This window comes from Aptenodytes forsteri, unplaced genomic scaffold (genome assembly GCF_000699145.1).
Source record: "Aptenodytes forsteri isolate BGI_AS27 unplaced genomic scaffold, ASM69914v1 Scaffold202, whole genome shotgun sequence".
NCBI lineage: Eukaryota > Metazoa > Chordata > Aves > Sphenisciformes > Spheniscidae > Aptenodytes > Aptenodytes forsteri.
This window is the reverse complement of record NW_008793961.1, coordinates 313262-332206: the sequence shown is the minus strand read 5'-3', so window position 1 is coordinate 332206 and position 18945 is coordinate 313262. Positions and strand designations below refer to the sequence as shown.

The 18945-nt window shown below is 50.6% G+C and overlaps 1 protein-coding gene across 4 annotated transcripts; it reads right to left on the bottom strand.

Annotated features, from left to right (window-relative positions):
* Positions 1–493: 493 nt before the first annotated feature.
* On the bottom strand, positions 494–18224 carry RAB3IL1 (RAB3A interacting protein like 1). 4 transcript variants are annotated; one of them, XM_009287108.2, is made up of 12 exons: positions 17254–18224; positions 14396–14630; positions 13784–13879; positions 12126–12203; positions 11276–11491; positions 9135–9254; positions 7759–7887; positions 7533–7645; positions 6606–6629; positions 4698–4797; positions 3609–3675; positions 494–3186 (listed from the first exon to the last, which is right to left on the bottom strand). In XM_009287108.2, exons 1-12 carry the CDS (start codon positions 17265–17267, stop codon positions 3104–3106), a joined length of 1275 nt encoding a protein of 424 aa, XP_009285383.1. In that variant the 5' UTR covers positions 17268–18224; the 3' UTR covers positions 494–3103. The 4 variants fall into 4 exon arrangements, with proteins under 4 accessions (XP_009285383.1, XP_009285459.1, XP_009285541.1 ...); XM_009287184.2 differs by lacking the exon at positions 6606–6629; XM_009287266.2 differs by lacking the exon at positions 9135–9254.
* Between the last annotated feature and the right edge of the window lie 721 nt (positions 18225–18945).

The following is an 18945-nucleotide window of genomic DNA, read 5'->3' as shown; positions in this document are numbered from 1 at the left end:
GGCCGCTCCCGAAAGGTCCCCGCCACAGTTGTGCCTCCACCTGCGGATAGGAAAAGCAGGAGACTGCTCAGCCCTGCAAGAAAAGAGGAAGGAAGAAGATCCTTGAATTAACCAGCCTTTGGGACAGCCAGCACATCCCATGCAAGGCTTCGAGCTAGTAAACTGAAGCAGACCGCAACTGAGCGGGAAGAAACCTCAGCCTCCCTCAGCAAGAACCACAGGGGCCTGCCTTGTCGCAAGAAATACCTGTGGAAAAAAACTCTGCTCGCTACCAAAACAGTCACTTAGTCCCTTGGTGAAGTCAGGGAGCAGCCAGCTCCAGGAGGGGCAGACCGATGAAGAAAAGCATTAAAACCCCAGTCCCTTAGAACGCACAGTGGCAAGAGAAGCACAGAACACAATGCCAGCCAAACTTGACTTTTCTCTTGGCTACCGAGCACACACGCCCCAACCAACCCAACCCTAGAACTGCAATCAGACCTTTAAAGAGGTTAATAGCAAATGTTTATTTTCCTTTATTAAAGAGCAGGGTGCAACCATCCCGCTGTTAACAGAGTGACTTCATATTAATTTACAAATTGTTCTCTCTGCTTTGTTTTAAATGTAAGACAACTTTGTACAATGCACTTCTCCAATTCCTTTCACCTCAAAGTGCTTTACAAAGTGACACCGGGGGGCGGGGGGGGGGAAAAATCCCACAAACCAAAACATCTCCTACATAGAGAGATCATCTCATTCCCAGTGCTGCAATGCAGCCACGTCTGTTGTGCAATGTAGCAGCTAATGGCACAGGATGACATGTAGAGATCAAAAGGTCAGGGGGAGCAGATACAAGGAGAAACTGCCAGAGAGAGAATTTACCTGAGCTGAAATCTGCAGCTGGGGAAAGACATTTCTATTTTCTCCTCTGGAAAAGCTGATGTCAAATTGCCACAAGTCTGCAGATACCAAAGAGGTGCAGGTTTATCACTAGCTCAAGACCCAGCCAGACTCTTACCCAAAGATGTATTTTCTGGGCTTTTACTCCACATTTGAAACATATTCCTTTGGTGAAGAGTAGCAGATGTACGCGCTCACCTAGCTCGGGTGAGCAGCATGAGTTGGGGCACTCAGCTGTGGGAAGCAAAAGCAGAACTGGGGCGTTAACAACTTGGACTTGCAGGTCAGCCCTTTCTGAGCTGAAGGAGGTGGATTCAAAGCCCGTACATATTGTCAGGAACGTGTTCTCCCAGCTCTGGGGATGACGACTCATGTTTCACATAGCTAGTAACCCTTGGCAAACAATACCGTATGCCAGTAGAGCTACAAGGAGAGGAGTCCCCCGAGGAGCAACTCAGCAGCATACTGTAAGTGTGCGCAGTGACAGGAAAGCTTGTGCTCATGGGGGTCTTCCACAGAAGGTTCTCAGATCTGCTGTGAAGCTGTCCCTGTATTAGGTTCCAAACCAAAAACTTTTGTCTTCCCCGTCTATTCCTCCCTCCCCTGGACAAAACCACAGCAGCTCAGTTAATTTTCTTCCACTGAAGATACAGAGTTCCTACTGTAGCATCTCCCAGCAGAGGATGAAACTTAATGGAGCTGAGGATGGTGACCTGGTTCTGGGCACCAACTTGCTAAGATGGGAGTTATGATGATGGCAGAGGGACAGGGTGACATGCCAGTCAAGAGCGCAGAAATGCCACGTGAGATGAAACCTCCAGGGTGGGTGGTGGCTGAGCCGATTCCACAGTCACTGAAAAAAAAGGCTAAATTGGCTACAAAACACTGTCATGGCTTTAACACGGTTCTGTACAGACAAGCCCGGGCCTGAGCTCAAGCTATAGCAGGCCTCTGCTTTCCAAAAGCTTTAGCGACATCCTTCCCAGCACATTTTGAGGCATACAGGAACCGCAGCCACATCCCTCACACAAAGTTGTCTCAAATTTCCTCACTGGGGATGGCAGCCCAGGGGAAGCTGGGTTTCCCGGTGGATGTGCATCTCTAGGTCTGATGTAATACTGGGGAGGAAATCTCGGGACCTCAAGACAGTTCCCAGCCTGGGCGTGCTCCTGGAGACAAAGAACCCAGCCTGGGACCGTGGTTTCTATCTAAACGGTGGGAACGGTACTGCCCAAAGCTCCCTCAGAGCAGGAACAGCTCAAAGGCATCTGTTTGTGGGTGAGTTTTGTACCTAAGAGCACCATGAGGGAGGGACTTCTGCACCAAGGACTGTCACAGGGCACCGCCCGTCAAGGTCCGCATCTGCCTGTGGCAACTGCAGCAGATTCTCTAGACCAGGAGAAAACATCCTGCAGACCGCAGCCAAGCTGCGGCCAGCTGTGAGTTACGCGATTTCCCTGCTCGCTTTCTTCTGCCGAAAGCCCCAGGTGCCCAGCTCCAGCCCCTGCTCCGGCTGTTCCCCCAGCCTGGATTCCCCCGTGCCAAATCGCAAGCTAAAAAAACCCAGAAACGAATCCCTCTTTGTGACTCAGCTGGCAGAAAGCTTCTTGCAGGCTCCTTTAAAAGGAGCAAGGAAGTACTTGGAAACAGGCTGTTCGTGGCTCTCCGTAAGATTATTGTGTGCTGCTGGCATGTACAGGGCCGTTAGGGGAGTAAGTGGTCAGCAGGACCTAGGTGTATGGTTGGGGACAGCACCCTCCACCCCAAAGACTGAGTGGAACAGATGGACAGACAGCCAGCATCTGTCCTGAAAGACTTGCTTACAAAGAAGGTCCAGGACTCCTGAGGCCAGCCCTGTGCAAGGCAGACTATGCCAAAGCAGACTGCATATAAAAACGAAAGTTTAAAAAAAAAAAAAAATGGATATACACTGCATATAGGAGACTCCATAGAGGACAGTCTCTAGACGGCCACCCCAGAAGCAGCCAGGGCCAGCCCGGCTCCGAGGGGGTAGCTTGGCAGCTGCATTCCAGTCACAGTTGGGGAAATGGGACAGCTGAAGGTGGAACTTGTGCTTCTTGCTCCTTGATCAGCTTCAGGCAGAGGGAGGGTGGGGAGGGAGCAAGGCCCACTGCAGGAGAGGCACTGCATTCATCTGTTTGGCAGGCTACGTTTGACAAGCCGTTCATACAGGAGCAGTTTCCTTCCACGCTCAGGCCTCTGCTTACATCTCACTGGGATAAAACCCAAGTTTGGCCAGAGACATCTCCCTCCGGAGCCGCATGACCTCCCAGTACATCAGCTCCACTGCAAAGCAAAACGGGTGTGGGGAAGAGAAGGGAAAAAAAAACCACCCAAAATCAGTAAGCAAGGCACAGCTGGACACCACCTCATGTTACGCTGTGCTCTCAGTGCAGCCCAGGCAGGCTCATCCCCAAAGTGAGGGAAGCAGACATGCTGGAGGGTCCAGCAGGACAGGCCCATCAGGTCACCCCTTACCAGCTCCAACCCAGGGCAAAGCTCCCAACAAGCTGATAAGCAAGGAATAGGTGCATCTATTCCTCCCGCTCATGCCTTTCTTTTGTCATTTAACTGTTTCGCAAAGACACAGGGAGTTCAGGGTACCCCGAGCTGGCCCCATTCCTGTCACGCTGAATAGGACCTCTTAATTCCTCCCAATGTCCCACAGAAGGTACCCCCCACCGCACCCAGCTACTATCCCCTCTTACCGTCCTGCCTCACCAAGCCCTGCTGGATATAGCGAATGTATGTGAAAAAGTTGCACACCGCTGTGATCTGAGGGAGAGAGACAAAAAAAAAAAAGGAGTCGTCAGCTACAGAACTGCTTTGCCCGTCCAGAGGCTTGCACAGCAACCCAGCAGGAGAGCTCTTGGTGTTCATCACCTGAGAAATAGTACTACACACCACCAGATGGAAAGAGGTAGGAAGAAAGGTGGTAAAAAAAAAAAAAAAAGGTCAGAATTCTGTGCATCTGCAATCCCATCTCAAGATATTGCACAACCCATGAGACACACCGTGCAGGAACTCCAATCTACTGCAGATTTGAGACGTAAGTGATCACCACTTAATGTGGCAGCAAAGTCTGTGATCTTCCTTCAAAGAGCGCTGTTCTCCGACCGAATGAGAATCTTTGGAGTTGAAGGTTTGGGCAGAAAGCGCGTGTGCAGGGAGGTAAGGGCGTTCACGACACATTGGAGTATTTCGGTGCAAGTGACAAAAATTAGCCGACTTAAGTCCATGCACAAAACCAACTTTTTGTCTCAGAAAGAGTCACATGTTGCAGGATCGGCTCTTCTGACATGCAACTCAGGAAAGCATAAACTTCTAAAATGCTCTGTTGAATCAGGGCCCCAACAGCAACATCAACAAATCATTCACCTTCTCCCTCCCCTCCGAAGAAAGGACAGCTTGTTCTCATAACCGTTTGAGTCACTGATCTGTACCAGAACAGTAACAAGAGCCAGCATTTAAAGAGCAGAAAATTACTGTGTTTTACAAAGGAGAATTAAAAAATAATAACAAAGCAAAACAATCAAAGCCCTGTACTGAAGCAAACCATGGAAAGCAAACACACTGAAGACAGGTTGCCTGAAGGAACGTTAAGGCAGAGCACCAGAGCCTGAGGCAGGGCTGGAGACCTGCACCCTAGTCACCGACCAAGAGCCACCCCGACTTCAGGAACAAACTCAAGCCCCACAGGTCTCTGTCAGTTTGAGGGCTGACCCAAGAGCTCTTCCATCTCAGGGCTTGGAACAATGTTGGAGGGCGGAGGTACCCTGGGAAGGTGAAGGACTCACCCTGGCCCTGCAGGATGGTGAAATGTAGTAGTAATTCCCAGAATCCCCCAGCATGATGCGGTGCTTGCAGGTCCTGGGGAGGCCACTCAGAGCACATTTCCTGCAGACAAAGAAAAAACACTTCAGCCTTCAGCAATCTAGTGGCACAGCAATTCAACAACCTCAAGACTATCCCCAGGAGATGGAAGCGGGAGCTCGGAAGCCAGACGCTGTGTCAGTTCAGCATGAGGAAGAAAAAACCTTGGCTGATATGAACCTTTTGCTCCTTGAAAAATTCCATAAATGGCAAGTTTAGGAGACCTTCGGCTAAATATCTGGAACCATGAATTATTCCGTGCCTAAGCAAACCAAGGCTGTACCCTTTCCCTGGCCGAGAGCCCAAGACAAAACCACAGAAAATATTAAAGAGGTGAGGCTGGAGCAGAGTACAACAAATGTCATCTGGTCTCTGCACATCTCCTCCATGTTCCAGACAAGGCTTTTGCTGAAGGAGTTCTGCTCAGGTGTATCAGCTTTCCTGATGGGATGCAAACATGCTGGCTGGGAACCAAACCTAGTCTCAAAACAGGTAAATCCAGCACTTGAGCAGAATTTGCTCGTGCTGAGAACTCAAAAGAAGCCACACTGCAGCCTTTATGCTAGGCTCCTATTAATTAATTTGGGCCTGATCCGAAGCTACTCTAGTTGAAGCCACGTGAGTGACTTTGTACTAACTTCAGGGGGCTTTGGATAAGGCTTGCAGTTCCTAAGAACAAGGCAATCCCTTCTTGTGCAGACGGGGAAGAAGCTTGGCTTCACAATTGTAAGGAGATTTCAGAGCGAGTGAAGAAAATAGTCTTTTCAAGACAGCTCAGCTGCCTCTATTTTCTTGCCATTTCCTTCCGCTATTTGCAAGACAAATGGTTCCCAGCACCAGCCAGTTGCCCTTCCCTTCATCACCACTTAAAGCAGCAGAGCAGAATTTTCTGCTGCATAGTCATCACCACGTTCCCCAGAGACTTAGTGCCTGCTGCAAAAAACTGCTCTGTGGGCCACGGAAGATGACAACACACGGGAGCAGATGTTTCAGAGAGCTTCTGAGCATGTCTCTGTGCTTGCTTCCCACCGCTATCAAGGCAAATATTAGCTGAGAGTGGAAGCACGGGCTGCAAGGGTTCAGATGCAATGAGAAGTAATCATTGCTCAAATATTAACACAACTTACGGGGATCAAATCCTCAGAAGGTGCAGGATGACCAATACCTTTGTAAACGGGATACCTTTAAGAGGTCCTAAATTTGAGCATCGCAGCACACTGAAAAAGAGACTCCTGCTGGTCGCTCTTGGCTTGGTTGATACCACTTGGTGTAACCCCAGCTATCACAGCTGTAGCTAGAAGTAACCTAAACCACAGCGTTCGGACACCTGCCCTTCAGCGCTCCACACACCCCAGGGCGCTTTGCCTGTAGAGCATCAGAGCAAAATGCTGGCCAGGAGGTACTGAGGACAACGGGCTTTCACGATGGCACGTCTGGCAATGTCACACAGCGGCCAACTCAGTCCCTGCCTGTCTAGGCTCCTCAAACTGTTGCACTGAGGTCTGTACAGTAGGGTACAGACAAGCAGGTCTGGTAGGTCCCAGCTTGGGCAGGGACCCCAGCTTTGTCCTTTCTGGTCCACAGCACGTTCCAAAGTTGCCGTAAAAATCAGTGGTTTGCATCTGGGAAACAAATGGGAACAAATTCCTTTTGGGTCCTTTATGGCCAATAGCAAAATTCCTTACCATCCTGTCCGGGTGGAAATTAAACAGGGTTAAAAAGTTAGCTTAGTTCAGCTCTAGCCTCAGAGCTGCTAAATCGCACTAAGTTAGTAACTCGTTAATGGATTTGAGATCTTTGATCACTGACTAAAAAATAAACACTTCACTTACGTTACAATTTGTGACCGGAACCCGCTGTGAAGACACACACACACAAAAAAAAAAATCAGAAGGAAACCGATAAGGATAAACACAGGATGGGTTGTTCTTGGAACAGGCCTGACACATACTCATGGAACAATTTGCCTAGAGATGACAGAAAACGCAGAAGAGAGTGGTAGGAAACCTGCGTGCGAGCAGCATTTACTGTTACAGGAACACCTTCGCTTAGAAGGTGCTCTGCTTGAAGGTAAGGGAGGGAAGAACAAAAAGAGCGAGCCCTGACTGAACTTAAATTCAACAGCTGAACAAAATCCCCTATCTTCGTCTGGAATATCATGTCACTCCTCCTAGTGCTCCTCTTTGAGGCAATCTCAAGTTGTCTGTCACATCAGACAGAGTCATGCAAGATCTGGAGCGGCCATAGCCCCAATTCTGATGGCAAGGTGACAGCATCAGGTGGGGAAGATGATATGCAGCAAGGGGAGATCTCTTCTGACCTAGCCTCAAACCCACCTGGAGCACCAGCAAGGTCAGGAGTGCAAGGTGAGCTCAAACCTCGCAAGATGCAAGAACATGAGATAACGCAGCTCTGACTCAATCCTTTCACCCTAGATTATGCACAAACACACCTTCAGAGAACATTAAACAAGTTGCCACCTTAAGGGAAAAAAAAAACAAACCTCTCCCAAGCCAAGGGCACTAACACCTCACTAGGTTATCCCCCAAAACAGTCAACTACAGTACATCAGCTCAGCTGAGCTAATCCTCCTCCTCACGTAAAGAGTTGAGCTGAACTACCACTGGTCACAGGCTCGGTGAACACTGAGCTGAGCCCTTTGAACTGTTCAACTCTGACTGAGCAAGGCCTGGCCAAACTCCACTAGATGTTCAAAAAGACCAGTAGCGAGGAGAGGACAAGAGAGCACGGTTCCTTACTTTGGCCCACCGCACTCTTCTGCTGACACCTTCACCACAGGCAGTGTCTGGGAAGCAACTGGCTCAATGGTGAGTGTATTCTGCTCCACAGCCACTCGCACCAGCTCCGACAGCTGCGGCAAAGAGAAATGAGCGCAGATATGAATGTGCAAAGGTCACCTCCATAAAGGTGCAACTTTGGTGCTGCCAGACTGCGCGGTTTTTGTCCTCCTTTTCCAGCACTCACCTCCTGCTTAGTGAAGTCCAGACAAGGTCCTACATCTTCTCGATAAATTCTGTCCAGGAAGGAGCAGGATTTATCCAAAGTTGGAGATTCCTTCCAGGCCTGGAACTCAGCAAATAAAATGGAGTCGACCTGCAGCAAGTGTCCAAGAGGAACGGGAAGGTGGGTGGAGTGAGAGATATCATATCAGAAGGTATCTGTTACTATGCAGGTAACCTAACTACGAAACATCTGCTTTGGCATCTAGAAAGGCTCAGACATCACAGAACTGTCTGAGGGAAGCCGGCTTGCTCCAAGGATCTTTCATCTCCCACCCATCAGCAGTTCTGTGCCAGACTGACACAGCCATACTGGGTTTAGTCTGCCAGAAACCTGCAGGCACCTCTCTACCCCATCTTCCTCCAGGACAGGGCAGCAGCTCTGCTGCAGGAAAGCCACCACACAGCCCCCAAACAGGCCAAGTGCCCACTCAGCCCGCGGCAGGAATGACGAGAGCAGCTGAATGGCAAAGCACAGTGGCAATGGCACCCAGGACACAGGAGGCAGAACCCTTCTGTAAGGAAAGGATTGCTACGGAAGAGGATGAATTGGAAAAAGCTACTAATGGACAGCCACCAGCAGGACTACATTCAGTGAGCCCAAGCATGAGCTCACAGGGTATGCCAGCCCTTTAAAGACCACTCCAAGCCCAGAACTCTGGTGTTTGGGGAGTCGCAGAAGTAATGGGAACGCTGGGCAGCCACACAGGCTTGCAGAAGCAAGCCGACTGTAGGAGAGGAGGTCTCTCAAAGGGAACTCAGAGTAGGAACAGCTTTCCCCATTCTAATGTCTGCTCATTGCCTTTTACAGGTGGGCCCGCAAGCATTGTCACTGCTCAGCAGAAAGGGACCCAGGACAGAGCTTGCTCCCATCCCCTGAGCCAGCAGGAAGGTTGTTCCCTCCATCCCTGTCCAGCTGAAAATACTTCAGCCCTGGAGACTCTCTGGGACCTGACGTTTAAACCCCAGATGGATCATTAGCAGAACCACCGACCTGACTGACAGGGCATCTCCTTAAAAGGCCAGCAAATCCTGTTAAAGCTGCTGAAAGGAAAAACAAAACTAAAGAAACCCTGCTGAGCAACACAAAGAACATAAGTGAACAAAGCTGAAAAAGGTCTGGGTTCTGGCACACTCGCTCTATGCTACGGAGACTCCTCACGTGGTACCAGGAGACAGCTTCAGAGCCACAAGATGGAAAAAACAAATTGAGAAAAAACACAAAACCAAAACAACAACAAAAAAATGGAGATTAGCATAAAAGGAAGCTAGAACTGAAAGGCTGGAAGTGCGAGAGGCAGATGGGTCCCACCCCTCCCCAGTGCTGTCCAGAAAGGTTACCTGCCGCAAGGATGAGGAAGCATCTGCCCCCAAGGCCTGCCAGCCTGGTTCATAGGTGATGTGGATAGCCTTCCCAGGGATGATACAGAGGAGCAGAGAGAGGAGAGCGGGTAACCCGGACTTTGAGGGCAGAGGAAGAGACAGACAGTGAAGGAAAAGGTTTAGAGAGACAAGCAAGAAAGGGAGGTAAAAAAAACACGAGACAAAACAGAAGATACAAAGAAAGGCTCAAGTCCGCCCTTCCAGGGAACTAAGCGTGCTGCTCAAGACATCGCAGGGCCACAAGTCCTTTTGACTTCAGCTTGAGGTGCGAAAAGGGAACAGAAATTCTGTCATTTTTAGGCTCAATTTAAGATGGGGCATGTTTTTTCCATAGAGCACCAAGCACCAACTTTCTGAACGCCAGGTTCCCTTTCATCACCTCTCACATAGGCCACTAAGGAATTTGAGAGACAGAAGTTAACAAGTTAACAAAAAAACCACCCCACCCTTGATGTATAAAATTATTAGTCACTTTGGAAGCTGCAGCCCTGGGATTTTAAGCCCCAGGATATCTGCACCATGTGGAAATTACCTACACAAAGAAATGACAGGTCGAAATCTTTAACAAGCAAGTCACAAGAGCTAGCATTTCTCTGAAGATCGTCAACACGAGCTTCGCCGAGACTGAGCCAAGAACAGCAAAATGAACTACCCAGTAGGCAAAAGTTATCTCTGCTTACTGTAGGCAGAGGGCAACTTCTACACGGTAGTCAGTGGTTCACCGAACTGGGCTCTCAGTCTGGAGCTCCTCTGTTCTGACTGAAGGAATGGTTAGCATTGGGAGAGGTCACAGGACCTTAAAAAGATTAAAACCTTTTTCTTCCTGGCCCTCAAAGCAGCTTCTAGCTGACTGCATTTGACTCCACCTTCCAGCGTATCTGGACTGTTCCCTGCCTGACCAAGAGAAACCAGTGCATCAGGCCTTCACACTTACTGAACTGATTTTTTCCTCTGGTTTTCTTTCTCACGTAGCCTTTGTTCCTCTCTGCCTGTGAACAGTTAAAGATCTTCATCTCTCCTTGCTATTGCTGTCTCAGGACAATGGCTATGGCCAACGTTGCCTGAAGCATTTCATCCAAACTCTAGCAACAAGAGCACTGCGCAGAAGCTGACGAGGCGCATTCACTGAATCCGCTGCCAAAAGCAGACGTTAGCAGTGTTGCCAGCACAGTCCTGTTTGGTGAGAGTATGAATTTCACAAGTGGACCTTCCGCATACGTTCTCGCACAAGCCAAGTGACCAGGTGCCTCCGTGTTCCCTCAACAATTCTTCATGACAGAGGCCGCAGCTCCCAAAAAAATCACTAGGGAGACATATTCCCCCCCCACATTCTCACTCATTTTCATTCTTCCTGACCAAGTGCCGTAAGCTGCCTCCTTTTTGCTCCCCAGGACAGCTGTGTACACATCTGGCTAGTGGAAAGTTCCCAGAAAGGTCCTGCTAGCAGGAAGAAGCGTTACTTACACCCACGGTCACAGCAGGTAGGGGACTATCAAAGGATCACCCAAGAGAATTAAACAGGGTTTGTTTGAAAGATACTCACAAATGCTTTGTATGCTTCTCTGCCCAGTTCCTTCCAGTGAGGAAGGAATTAAATATAATTAATTAAATATATGCTCTGCAAAGAGGAAGAACAGTGACACGCCCAAGAACACCGAATAAGTGACGGAGACTACAAGTCGACGGAGGTGTCCTGGTGTCCAAGCCAAACTAGGCAGAGAGAAGGAACAACAGCAAATCTGGCAAAGATGCAGCAAACAACTGGCTTCTGCTCAGCAACTCCTGACATATCCACTCTCAGCACTGGGAACTCCTGGATCTGTCCATGCCCTCCAGGGATCCCTCAACTGCTTCCTCTAGCAGTTGTCCTGACGCAGCCTTCAACACGCTTCCCAGAAGAGGAAACCTCCACAAATGGAAACCCTCCAGAGCCTGCCTCAGCACAAATTTAGGGAACAAGCCACATTACTGCGCAAACAGCTTCTCCCAACGCTGAAATCACAGAGCTCTCCAGGAAGCCCAAGTCAGAAGCTGCACAGCTCCCTGAGCACGGTCACAGCAGTGGCTCCAAGGCCGATGCAGCAAATGGCCTCACCCACCTCTTTGCACTCATGACTGACTGGCTCTGGAGTCACATTCTGGCTGGCAGCTGAGACCATTGCGCTGCTGGTGCTTTTATTTCGCCCATGGCCCTTCCTGAAGACAGCTTTAGAAGGGCTCTGGAGCTGAGGGTGCAGCTCCCGGTTCGGAGAGGAAGGTGTGGATGTGATCACCAGCGTCTTCAGAGCTGTGACCTCTGCCTGCAGCATGTCGATCTGAGGAGACAAGGCAAGAGTCAACAGCACCTTCAGCACCTGCTGAGCTCGAGCTTGCTGCACCCCACCAAACACTAAAGCCACGGGGAACCAGCTACAAGCCCAGTCATGAAGCCTTCTCCCCATCCTCCCAAATGCGCACCATCACCCAGGATTTTAAACAGGCAGGGCTAAACCGCAGCTATTTGGGAACCCATCCCTCTCCTCCTCAGCCTCAGCACATTTTGCCCCAGGCTCTTTTTAGACCCCAATAACCCAGAAGAAATTTCTCTCTCCTCAAGAAGGAACCAGCTGAGCAGCCCCGTGATGCAGCCTCGTCAGGCAATTCCAACTCCCCAGCTCCCTGCTCTCTCCATCCCCACAGCTGTGGCAATTAAACAGCGTGTCACTTCTCTGTGGTTCCCCTGGCATCCATTTCTCAAAGGGGAGCTGGACCAGCAGCAGCCTGCAAGGATGCCTTTTCCCCCTCACTCGGTGTCTGCCGGAGAGCGAACAGAGCAAATGCAGCATCTCAGAGGGACGGAGCTGCAGGCACTTTACTCTCCTCCAGCCAACAAACAGCACCGTGGCCAGGCTGGGCAGGGATGGCACTAACCGAGCACAGAGATCGAGTCACAGAGAGTGCAGTTCTTACCTTCCCCCGTGCCTCCCTCAGCTGTTTCTCCGATGCCGCCTGTTTAGTGTTTGCTTCTCTCACCATCTTGTGCGCTTCCTGGACCAGAGAGAATTTTACTCTGCCTGTTGCAGCCCCAACTCATAAAGCCACCAGGGCAGGCCAACGCTCTGCCATATCGCATGCTCTGGGCAAGCAAGCAGGGGGACAGACATCACTGCCACATCCAAGGGTTCTACTCTGTCGGCTGTGAAGAGCCTTCCCCCAGGATTTCCCAGAGAAGGCTCTCAGTGCCAGAGCCTGGAGTGCATCCCCCTTCTAGGAGTGTAGCTGGCTAAATTAAAGAGTTTAGCTGGCTGAGTCCAAGGTCATCTCTTTCACTGATACGGGCTGCTGTGAAGAAAGCTAGAAGCAAGGGCCTGCCCCTCCTTGCCCTTGGGAATTGCTTTAAAGCTAAGGCTTTAACATTAGCACCCACGTGTGCTACATCACAGCTGTGTAGCAGCTGTGTCTGCGCCCAGTCCAATGCCCCTGTGACTCTGACCTTGACTCAGACTCACTGGCTTGGCTTCCTGACTTGACCTCAGGCCTGCGTTGTTCACTGCAGACTTGCTGGTTGATCACTGGACTCTTTTCTGACCCTGATTGCTGTCTGTGGCACAGATCCTGATCCAGACTTGCTGCTCCACGTCTTAGCTCCTCGCTGGTGAGGTCACTGCTCTCGCCTGACTTGTTATTGCACTTTGCTCCCCGCTTCCCTTGCGGAGCAGCCAGCCCTCACTGCTCTGGGCATGGCTGCAAGACAGCAAGAGCTGTAGCTCAGGTGGGGGCCAAATGGTAAAGGCTAGCTTAAAAGCATCTCCCACGGGAAGAGGGGAGCGGTGTGACTCCCAGCCAGGGCCTCCCCGCAGCACTGTCTGGAAGCAGTCTGTCCAAGGCCACCAAAGGAAGGGGACAGCCCTCAGCTACATTATCTCTAAGTTTGCCCTGAGCCCAAGCAGCCAAACCTCCAGGAGGGGGATGCTCTCTTGGTCCTCACACTCAGCACCAGCCTGTGTTTCAAAGGTACAGATGGGCTCTGGCTTTCCTCACCGCCCAGCCAGATCCAGACATTAGAGCTGCTGGTAAATGGGATTTTGCCAGGATAGAGCTTGGCAAGAATCACGTTACAAAAAAAAAAAAAAAAAACCCACAACCACCAACAGGCCTTCTGAACACTCACTGGAGCAGAGTATATGAGGACATCCAGCTTGCTCCCACCCCAAGCAAGGGCTGACACGAGGCAGGGAATCGTCTCTATTACACAGCAGCTGCTGCCCAGACTACAGAGCAGACACGGGAGAGGGACAGGGAGCCATGCTTACCTCCAGCTACGGGCACCCCCACACCTGGTTTTGCTACCAGATGTACAGACCCATAACTACTGTGCTCTTTATGCCACCCCACAGCTGCTAGAAGGGGAAAGAAATGCATGCAAACGCTCCCCGGGAGCAGGTACAAGCCCCTGCTCTGAGGCTCCACCTGCAGCACTGCCCAGCTCTGCTTCTCCAAGTGGGAAAGAACAGGGGAAAGGAGGAAACTGTGGGAGGAGATGGCTTGAAGTTCAGGGAAAGCCTGTCTTAAAGGAGTTGGATGTAAGCTTAGCTTAAGAAATGATGGGAAAAGGAAGAGGGTGGTACCTCAAATAGGCTAGCTGTTAACTCCTCTAGTTCCTGCTCCAGTTGTTCTCTGACTTTTGACAATCTCTCACATTCTTTGTCCTTCAGCTTCAGCTCCTGTTGCGGAAATGGAGAGGAACGCGTGAGCTCATAGCGGGCCCCAGTAGTGCTGATGCCTGCCTGCCCCCCCACCTGTCAATCACAACATTTCCTCCCCACCACGGCATGGATCCCCGGCCCAAGACTCCTGTCGCTAAACTCCGTACCACGCTCCACGTCACCAAAGGCATCCCTCCACAAGTTGTAGCAGGCTTTTCAGGCTGGAATTGCTCATTTGCCATTAGCAAGGAGGCTCCACAGTAAGCACAGCCTGCCTCAAGCTGCTTTCCGCAGCAGGTTTCCAGGACTAATTTGGATGTTGGCACGGAGGCTTTGGGTCAACCTAGCAACTGATGTCCTGCTCCAAAGCACTTTATGGCCACCTCAGCTCAATCTCTCTCCTCTTCTGCCTGCTCCAGACTGCAGCACAGCCACATTCAGACCCTGATCCCCTCAGCACCACCTCTAGGAAAAACCCCACTGCTCAAATCTGTGCCGCCACCCTCAGGTGTTCTCACAAACTCCGGGCCTTACCTTTTGTGCTTTGTGCAGCTCTTCCTTCAGGAATTCAGACCCCTTTTCACGGATCTCCACTGAAGAGCTGCGTAGACGTGACACGTTGAGCTGCTCAGTGGACTGGGTCTCATCCGCACCTCCAGCATCCTGGCATCCAGTCTCTGACTCCTCCCTGCTGCCTTTGGATGGCATTAGTGTCTTCCAGCGTCCCACAGCTGGTTGCTTCTGGCTGTCTTCCTCAAAATTGGCCTGGCTGCGGGGTACCAGCGCAGTGAAACTTTATATGGGGGCAATGCACAGCCTTCCTCTAACACTCGCGACACATCCACCTCCAGCCTCTCACGGGCACTGAAGTGAGGCAGGGAGGGTGATGGTGCGTGAAGAGGCCAAGATTGGCTTAGAGGACCTGCTTTGTGTCCAGCAGCAGCAGCAGCACCAGTTCCTTTACCCTGCATGCAGGCACTGCCTCCCTACTGAAGTACTTCACCCTTTTGGCACGGATTGCTTCCAGGCCGGCAACAGAAGAGGAGATGACGGTCTAAAATAAAGACTTTGGGGGAAACCTCCACTCCTATCCTGGGATCTTTAAGAATCACACCAAGTCTAGTTTGAGATGCCCAGCCTGCACTGCTTTTAAGAAGGGTTGGTTTCTCAACATTGAGTAGTCCCTCACAGATAATTCTGAGCACACAAAGCTTAGTAGGCAAAGCAATGCTATTAGTAACTCCTGGTTTTACCCTTCTCAACCAGCATATCCCAGATACTATTAACTCAAGATAAAGCACGAGAACTAAAGACAGCTGCTCCAGGAATCCCATTCTTGCCTGCTTTCAGAGAGAAACAGACGGCAGCTGGCTTGTTCCGGACTCCGGTATACACCCAGTAGACCTAAGTTCAGAGACACTGCTTCCCCAACTGAAGGAAAGTAGCAAGAAAAAGCAAGCACAGCTCTCCTATTGCCCAGCAATATACAGACCCTAATCCCCTCCACTGCAAACCCAGCCTTCCTCTCCTCCCCACCCCTGCTTCAGAGGGGAAGGATCTATTTTTAACCTACTGGTTTCCCACCAAAGTCCTCCACAGAGCTCCAGTCTAAAACACTGTATTCCCACTGAGCTGAGATGAAGCCCTATTTTTTAGTTTCAGTGGCTGGCAAGTAGCGATGTACTAGAAAGAGGAAACCAGAAGAGTCACCCAGGACACTGTTCCCCAGTGCTCAGCAGGACTTTGTCAACTGTCAACAGACTAACACAGACCCTGGAAGAGGCTGATGAATTTAGTAGGCTTTGCAGCTGCTGGGGTCTTACGAGAGGAAAACGTAGGCTTGAGTGCCTGCATGACGGGGCACTGCAACCACAGCGTTGCCTAGAGCGCACGCATCACCCCTTCTTCATGCATTGAACCGTCCTCACGTGGTCACTTGCCATTTGAAGTCCACGGGAGCGCGATCAAGCCTTGCACACGTGGAAGCTTTCTATCATGTCCAGCCACTCAGCAGGACACACGCACTGCACCACAGATTAACCTGCTGCCAGCTATCTCTGGGTCACAAACCTTAGCTGAGCTGTGGTGCTGTTCTCTTCCACGCACAGCGCCAATCCCTCCTCCCGCACGCTCCTTCTGGCTACTGCTTCTTGCCCACTACCTCCTCCTGCAGCGAAGCTATCACCTTCTTTTGGTTAGGTTCACTTTCTCTTCTTCCCTGTTCCCAATCGCTGTCCTTTCCTCTCCTGAACTTGCCCTACCTCCTGTACTCCAGCCAGGCCACACTCTTGCCCCTCGCTCTGACTCCAGCCCCATGCTGCACGACAGAGCACAGACTGGGCTTATCTCCTCAGCCATCTGCAGCTCCGAAGAGCCTTGCTCTCCCTCATCTCACCCAAACACAAAAGGCAGTCAAACCATGAGGCCCAGCTACTGACAGGCCTTTTTTTCTCCTAGGCTATGCCACCTGGCAACAGCGTGGTGCTACCACCTTTTCTACTCAAATTGCTCCCTTTCTGTCCCGTCCCCCCCCCCAAAGCTGTCCATGAGCAACAGTTGCCCACAGTCATCTGCCGAAGAGGGAAAGAAGCAGCAGCTACCAGCTAATTCAGCTCAGGTACCACAGGAAAGCATGTGGAAAAGCACACCTGGAAAACTCTCTGAACCCTTGGCAGACGAAGAGCACAGGCTCATCCCTGCTGCCACGCCATGCCACGCCACGCCACGCCACGCCACACGGACAGCTTTTTGACTACAGAACTGGGGGAGGGGGACATGCAGTCGGTATCACAGATTTTGCTGACCTCTCTGTTGAGCAAGAACAAGTGAAAGCACCAGAAGGACGGTCACACAGCAGTGCTAAGAAGGCAGGAAAGGATAGAAACTATCCTTTGCGTCCCATTGACTTCACCTGGTTTTACTGAACATTCACTGGGAAGATCTAGAAAAGGAGGCTCATCCTGGTGATACTACTAAATTTGGAAGTGTGAAAAATAACATAAAAGGGTGCCTTGGGGAAAGGGCAAGAAAATAAAATTAGTTTTGGCCGGAGGAAAAAGGACAGACAGTGCCTCCAAGCAAAGATAATTCATCTTGAGCTATTCAGCATGCTGGGACTGCTTGATAAAAAGCGATATGCACAAACACGGAGGGATACGCCTGACTGAGCGAGCCACAACCAACGGGAACTCCCAGACTGGGCAGGCATCTCCAGTTTGAGGTGCGAGAGAACGCGCAAGTGCGAACTACATGGTGTCCAGAGCGTGCAGTGCCTGCTCCATCCAGTTAGGCTGCTCTGCTGGCACATTTGGTTAATCAGAGGAAAGGCAGAACTGCACAGAAGAAATAAAATGGTTTAGAAAGGTCAAGACTAGCTAACACAGATCACTTACCTAAACAGTGACATCGCTAACGGGATGAGGAGGTCTCCAAAGGCTCCAAACACTAAGGAAGGGGAGGGATCGAGCAAGAGAGTGACTCAAAGGAAGGAATTAAATCCATTACAGGAAGGTGGGGACGTAATGAGACCAATTCATCCCCGAGATCAGGGGAGGTTCTCTGCAATGGATTTGCCAGGGAGCAGAGGAAGCATGCCAAACAGAGAGGTCTGTTCAACAGTTAAACCATTTCTCAGGTGGCATAGTGGAAGCCCTCTCTGCTGTGGACTTTTGAGATTAGATAGGGTAAGGTGCAGAGAACATATTTCTCCAGGTTCTCCTGCATTAGAGCGGAAACACACCAGAAGGGTCCCAGCCAGCCCCAGCACCTCCAGCTTCTGTGATCAGAAAGGAAAAAAACCAAAACCAGAGCATAGAGGGAAAGCTAGATTCAAAACCAAGCAGCTAGCAAAAAAAATAAAGCAAGCAAGCAAAAGGGACATTTCAACAGCCCACTAAACTACTAAGACAGCCAATGTAACCCATACGTAACAGGAAGACAAAAAAAAAATGTTGTTTCTTTATGACTCTCAAGTTCTCAGATGAAGGTTGTCTCGGGAGATAGGTATTCCAGTGTATTTCCACGCGCTACGGAAGAAAACCGGAGGACACGTAGGAATGGAACAGTCCCACCCACACGCCGTAATGCCAAAGAACCTAAAAACCTATCCTGAAAAATCATCCCATCTTCTACGACGGAATAGCGCATTCTCCACGCCGTGCAGACAGAACCCCCACAAAAGCCTTGGCTATGCTGGCTTCTGCCCAGCCCAGCCCCAATCTCCAGTGTCCAGCTGGAGCTTTGAAATACCACCCCCCCCCAGAGACCAAAGGACCACCACGTACACTCACTCTCTCTTGCTGTCGCTGGTCTGACTGGTGGCTCTCGGAAAAATGTATATCCTAAAGGTCCCACACTGACACAAGAAATGCAAACTTATACAAAAAAAAACCCCACCAAAAACCAACACAAGCCCCAATCTCCAGTGTCCAGCTGGAGCTTTGAAATACCACCCCCCCCCAGAGACCAAAGGACCACCACGTACACTCACTCTCTCTTGCTGTCGCTGGTCTGACTGGTGGCTCTCGGAAAAATGTATATCCTAAAGGTCCCACACTGACACAAGAAATGCAAACTTATACAAAAAAAAAACCCACCAAAAACCAACACGCCACAACCTTCTAAAGTTGGATTCTGTAGAAAAAGCAAATAAATGTGCAGGCTCTGCACTTTTTCCAGCGGGCCCCACATGTTTCCTGCAGTGCTGATCTGACAGGGTTATTTCCCATACGAACAGCTCTGTGGGTCCCTCCAGGTTAAACTCTTGCCCTCAGGCTTGCGAAGAGGACCCGACTTTTCCATCCCGATCCGGACACAAGCCCGACCGCTGCCGCCGTTCCGCGCCGCCATGAAGCGGCATCGGTCCACAACCCGCTCGCCGCCCCACCAGGCGCTCGGTGACATGCCTCTCAAAAGCTTTGGGCAAAGCATACGGTAGCATTTTATTACAGCATAACATGCAATTTGTACTTCTTGTATTTGCCTCAGCAGACAGCAATCACCCACCGTGTCCTTATGTCGCTGGTGGACACGGTATCTCCTTATGCCGTCTCCTTGACTTCCATACAACCGCACGCACAAACACA